General features: G+C 41.3%; 1 protein-coding gene across 1 annotated transcript in view; it reads left to right on the plus strand.

Annotated features, from left to right (window-relative positions):
• LOC147102491 (beta-crystallin B3-like) overlaps positions 1 to 4,082 on the plus strand; it is a 31,331-nt gene extending 27,249 nt beyond the window's left edge. Inside the window, exons 5-6 of the mRNA XM_085964988.1 lie at positions 528 to 670; positions 3,382 to 4,082. Of these exons, the coding sequence (XP_085821114.1) occupies positions 528 to 670; positions 3,382 to 3,550 (312 nt within the window). The 3' untranslated portion in view covers positions 3,551 to 4,082. The remainder of the gene's footprint in view (positions 1 to 527; positions 671 to 3,381) is intronic.
• Positions 4,083 to 6,000: the final 1,918 nt, after the last annotated feature.

Below are 6,000 nucleotides of genomic sequence, written 5' to 3' on the forward strand. Positions count from 1 at the left end.
TCAGAAATAATATAATGACAGTAGCAAGAAAGGACATAACTAACAAAGAGATAGAAACAGAATCCAAATGGATTGAGATGAAGGATAGGAAGGGATCGGTTACACTATTAGAGATATACTACAGACAACCAAATAGTGAAAAGGAAGTGAAGGGAGAAATATGTAGGCAAATATATGAAATGAGTAAAAAGCACAGAATCATAATCATGGGGGATTTCAACTACCACTAAATAAACTGGCAGGGAGAGGGGGTGAAAGGAGAGAAGGGATGGTGTTTTTACATGGTGTACAAGACTTCTTTCTGACCCAATATGTAAGAAGCCTGACAAGGGAGGGAGCACTGCTAGTAATGGGTAATGAAACAAAACAGATAAAAGGTGTAAGCGGGGGAAAACATCTAGGGATTAGTGATCACAACATAATAAAGTTTAAAATTTATTTTAAATAAAACCAGAAAAAAATGTACCTTTTTAGTAAATAATACAATGAAATCACTTCGAATTCTTAAAACTGCCAAATCATTACAGGATGGCCAGGACCACAAAATTTGTCTTCATGAATGTGCCAACTTTGATGGAAGAAAAATGGAGATCTGCGATGAGGACATTCCCAGCCTGTGGGCCTATGGTTTCCAGGACAGAGTTGCCAGTATTAAAGTCATTGGTGGAACGTAAGTTACAGACATTTCCTCCTAAAACGCAGTTTAAAAATTGGCTCTCCTGTTTGGCAAATTCAAACAAAAACTAAAATATCTTTAGTACCTGAAAGAAATCACATCTCAGTACGTATTAGTTTTATGCAACTTGCATTTATATGGCACCCTCGTGTAGAAGAATAGCTCAGAACACTGTCCAAGGGGGAAAAGGAGGACACAAAACAGGAGATGGGAAGGATGTGGGAAGGAAGCAAAAGGCATGGCCAAGTAGATTTTTGAAGGAAGGGAGAGAAGTTGCAAGCCAAGTTGGATTTCGGAGAAGACTTCAAAAGAGCAGCCATGCATAGCAGCTGACAGATCTGCCTCTAATGATGGAGTGAAGGGATTCGTAGATGAGCAGCAACCCAGAGTGGAGGTTGTGGACTGGGACATATGACTAGAGAAGATCACTACGATCAGGTAGAGTAAGACCTGGAGGGATTTGAGAATGAAGGCGAGGACCTTTAAGGTCAGAGGTTATGGGGTACAGGAGTTTGTGTGAGCGAGGACTCATGGCACTGCGTCTGGAACAGCTGAACTTTATGGAGGATGGATGCTTGAGAAATAATGCTGATGTTAATACAGTGATACAAAGTTTTTTTTTAATTACAATACTTGATTAGAAAGCAGATTGTCTTATGGTTTGATGATGACCATTTTCTAAAAGGTCATGAAATGTTAATTTAAGCAGGAAAAAATATTTAAAATAGTCTCTACAAGTTATGCAATAGGTCATAAGTACAAAATTCATAACATTGTAAAGGTTCATATTTTTTCTTTAATCCATTTAGTCAATTTAGATAAAGAAAAGTATTTTTTCACAAAGATTTTTACTTGTTTTATTGTTTGAATGAACAGGGACATTTTTTTATATTTCCTGGTGCTGGTGCCTTTCCACCTTTACACAGTTCCCCTCCAGCTGGGAGAGTTGGATGGCCTGGGGTATAGTCTTCTCCACAGCCACTGTCAGTGTCAATCTTTACTAACCAATAGCTATTGTACAATCCCATGTAAATCTTAAAAATAGTTTGTGTGCCTTTTTCGGTATTACATGTATATTATGTGAAAGTTGTACATCATTTGTACAGGAAGCATATACTGTTTGTACAGAAAATGCAGTTGCACCAATTTGAGAGCGAGTCACATCAATCTTCTTCTTAGGCAGTCCCTTGGAACCGAGGATGACTTGCTTCCACACTTAAAATGAGTTCTCAGGTGACTGATGAGTCCAATGCGGGACCTACAGTCTCTGTCACAGGTGGGGCAGACAGCGGTTGAAGGGGTGTTTGGGTTGATGTGTGCTCCTTCCGCTGTTTGCACTTGGCTTCCACTTGCTCCCGGCGAAGAGACTCAAGGTGTTCGGTGCCTTCCCGGATGCTTTTCCTCCACTTTGTGCGGTCTTGGGCCAGGGATTCCCAGGTGTCGGTGGGGATGTTGCACTTTTTCAAGGAGGCTTTGAGGGTGTCCTTGAAGCGTTTCCTCTGCCCACCTGGGGCTCTCTTGCCGTGTCAGAGCTCCGAGTTGAGCGCTTGTTTTGGTAGTCTTGTATCGGGCATGCGGACAATGTGACCCGTCCATCGGAGTTGATCGAGCGTAGTCAGAGCTTCGATGTTGGCCTGAGCGAGAACACTGACGTTGGTGCGCCTATCCTGCCAATGGATTTGCAGGATTTTGCGGAGGCAGCGTTGGTGGTACCTCTCTAGTACTTTGAAGTGCCTGCTGTACATGGTCCATGTCTCTGAAGCATACAGGAGGGTGGGTATCACTACTGCTCTGTAGACCATGAGCTTAGAGCCGGGTTTGAGGTCCTGGTCTTCAAACACTCTCTTCCTCAGGCGACCGAAGGCTGCACTGGCACACTGAAGGCGGTGTTGGACTTCATCATCGATGTCTGCCCTTGTTGACAGTAGGCTCCCGAGGTATGGAAAGTGGTCCACGTTGTCCAAGGCCTCATCATGGATTTTGATAATCGGGGGGCAGTACTGTGTAGCGGGGGCAGGTTGGTAGAGGATCTTTGTCTTACGGATGCTTAGTGTAAGGCCTATGCTCTCGCATGCTTCGGTGAAGGTGTTGACGATGGTTTGGAGTTTGACCTCCGAGTGTGCGCAGACGCAAGCGTCGTCTGCATACTGTAATTCGATGACAGAGGATGGGACGACCTTGGATCTGGACTGGAGGCGACGGAGGTTGAACAGTTTCCCGTTTGTTCTGTAGATTAGCTCCACTCCAGCGGGGAGCTTACTGAGGGTGAGATGGAGCATTGCAGCAAGGTAGTCAATCTTTACTAACCAATAGCTATTGTACAATCCCATGTAAATCTTAATAATAGTTTGTGTGCCTTTTTCGGTATTACATGTATATTATGTGAAAGTTGTACATCATTTGTACAGGAATTATATACTGTTTGTACAGAAAATGCAGTTGCACCAATTTGAGAGCGAGTCATATCAATGCTGGCTTCTCGATCACCAACATTTTCTTCTGGTTCAAAATCAATTCTTTTTTGAAACTAAGCATAGTTTACAGAATACAGGTGTATATATACACAATTGATACAGTAGCAGATTTGAGTGGTTATATTTTTCCGGTATGTAGAAGAAGCAGTGGTATTCACTGTATTTACTCAGTAATAGAATTGAAGACTACTTGCCCTTTAATCAATTTTTTTGTTCTTTTGTACTTTATAGATGGGTTGGCTACGAATATCCAGGCTACAGGGGATATCAGTATGTGCTGGAGTGTGGGCCATACAAGCACTGGAATGAATGGGGTGCTCAACAGCCTTTGATTCAGTCCATGCGCCGTGTGAAGGACCAGCAATGGTACAAAAGGGGCTGCTTCGAGTTTCTACCCTAAAATAAAGCCTGCTTCTAGACAGCCATGGGAATAATTTTATTGTTTTCATATCAGGCCCACAGAAATTAAAAATCACTTTTCCAGTAACATTCATACATCTGAAGTATTGTTGTATATCATCACTTCCCGTTTTTAAATGATAATGTAATTTTAATGTCCATGACATTATTTACTTTTGCTAACAACAAATCTCAATGATCCTAGAGCCATTAAAAAACAATGACATCTAGTTTTAGTCCAGTTTATGTTTCTCAGCTCTCTGTCTTCAGAGTGCATTATGAATACTTATTTTTTTGTGGCCCTGAATATGATTTTGGGAAAATGGTGAATGGCTGACCTCCTGCAGTGTGGATGACTCTTCGCTGTGTCTTACTCAGGGATGCAGACATCTTTAGCAAACCTCGCACACATACCACAACATTCAGGTTTTTGTCTCTCTTTCATTTCCATTACTTTCAATATTTGTAACTCATGTCATTCCTTTTACCAATAAAAGTAATCTCTGCTGTCTTACAGAGATAATAAAATTGTAGCTTCAATTAGTTGGCCACAGTTTGTTAATTTTATCACACAACATGGTTGTTGTCATTCAGGAGTCTTGATGAAACGAACTGTTAATAACACTTATCTGTATGTTGTCAATCTGCAGGAACTTGCATTTCAACACGTTTTTTTAAAAAAAACATTAAAATTTAGTGATTTGTAAATTCTGTGACTGACCACATATCTACCAATTTGGAGAAACACGGAGGTAGTATTTGGACTTTATTGTCTGGGTGTTAAGCATCACCTGGGTGGAGTGCAGAAAGGAAAATCTGGCAGGGGATTCCACGCAGGTTAACAGAACCCGTCTCATTTTCCTTCCATTCATTTCAACTGGAAGCAAAGTCAGGACAGCTCTGTTGCCTGTGTGAGATCCAATCCACCAGTACAATTTTGACGTACACAAGTAGCAGAAACAAATAGACTCTTTTAATTGAGTCTCTGCTGAATGTAATGTTGGGCATTCAACTCCATGGACCCCTTTCTCACTGCAACAATGTGAAAACAGGTAGGGAAGCAGGGATTTGTAGGATTCCAAAAAGCATGCTTTGACACACCAGATCAGAAAGGTTCTTTCCTAGTAGGCAGGCAATCGTGTTATTAATCAATTCTACCATTTAAGTGGATCGGATGTGAGCAGTAGATTTCTGGTCATTCGGTGGGTTTCATGTGTTCTTGATACCTGACTTACATATGAAGCAATTACCTGCTCTCAAATAAACAGCTTGGTTCTGTGAATAATCTTTGAGTAAATGACAGGAGTCCACAAGTTCTTATGAACTTAAGCTTTCAAAAGCATGAGGTGATTTCTAGTGCAATTGGCTTATGAATACAGATATGTAATTCCACTGGTGATCTCTGTTTTGTATATCGTTCTTTTTTCCCCCAAATGGGGAAATATAGTTTGAAGCATGACGGTGCTCTACTTCCTACACAATGGTCTTAGAAAGGTTTTGCTGGAAGCTATTAAAGTAATAAATAAGGCAAAAATTGCTTTAATTCACAAACGCATACTAATTATATCCTAATTAACATATTTCACCAAAGGAGGGCTGATCAAAATAGGGAAATTACAGACTCCATCTGCAGGTGTAGCCTTGAATGAAAATCAATCTGAGGGATCACTGCTGAACTTTGCATTTCAAGATGAAAGAAACAGCTTGCGTTTCTACAGCAAGTTTCACAATCTTACGATGCTCCGAAGCCACTTCACAACCAATGAATTACTTTTGAAGTGCAGTCACTGTTGTAATGTAGGAGCCAATTAGTGCTGAGCAAGGTCCCACAAACATCAATGGGATTAATGTGCAGATAATCTGTTTCAGTGATGCTGCTTATGGGATAAATATTGATCAGGATACCAGGAGAATTCTGATGTTCTTGTTTTGAATGGTGCCATGGCATCTTATGTGTACCCGAGAGGGAAGATGGCCTCTGTTTAACACCTCCTCTGAAAGATGGAACTTCCAATAGTGCAGCACTCCCTCAGTGCTACACCAAAGTATCAGCCTAGGTTATGTGCTCAAGCCTCTGGAGTGGGGCTCGAACCCACAACCTTTGAGAGCGCTACCACTGAGCCCAGGTTGACATCTTGGGGTGCCCATGCAAAGTGGCAGTATAACTCAGGAGACTCCCAAGCTCACTAAAGGCATGAAATATGAAACCCCTCCATGAGGCTGTTTGACACATTTTGTAATTTGCAAGGAATGCAGAATAAATCCAGGCTTCCTGATATCTCTTTAATTCTCTAGCTTTCTTGCAAAATGTACCATTTCATATTTATGCATTTGTTACAATTCTGCCCTCTCACTCAATCTGTCTAATGTCCACCTGCCGTCTCCTGCACTCTTCCTCATAGTTTGCCATGCCCCATAGCTTGGTACCATCAGCAAGTTTTGATAGTTGAG

Source organism: Somniosus microcephalus, chromosome 22 (genome assembly GCF_052327205.1).
Source record: "Somniosus microcephalus isolate GS21.2 chromosome 22, FLI_Smic_1.0, whole genome shotgun sequence".
NCBI classification, from domain to species: domain Eukaryota; kingdom Metazoa; phylum Chordata; class Chondrichthyes; order Squaliformes; family Somniosidae; genus Somniosus; species Somniosus microcephalus.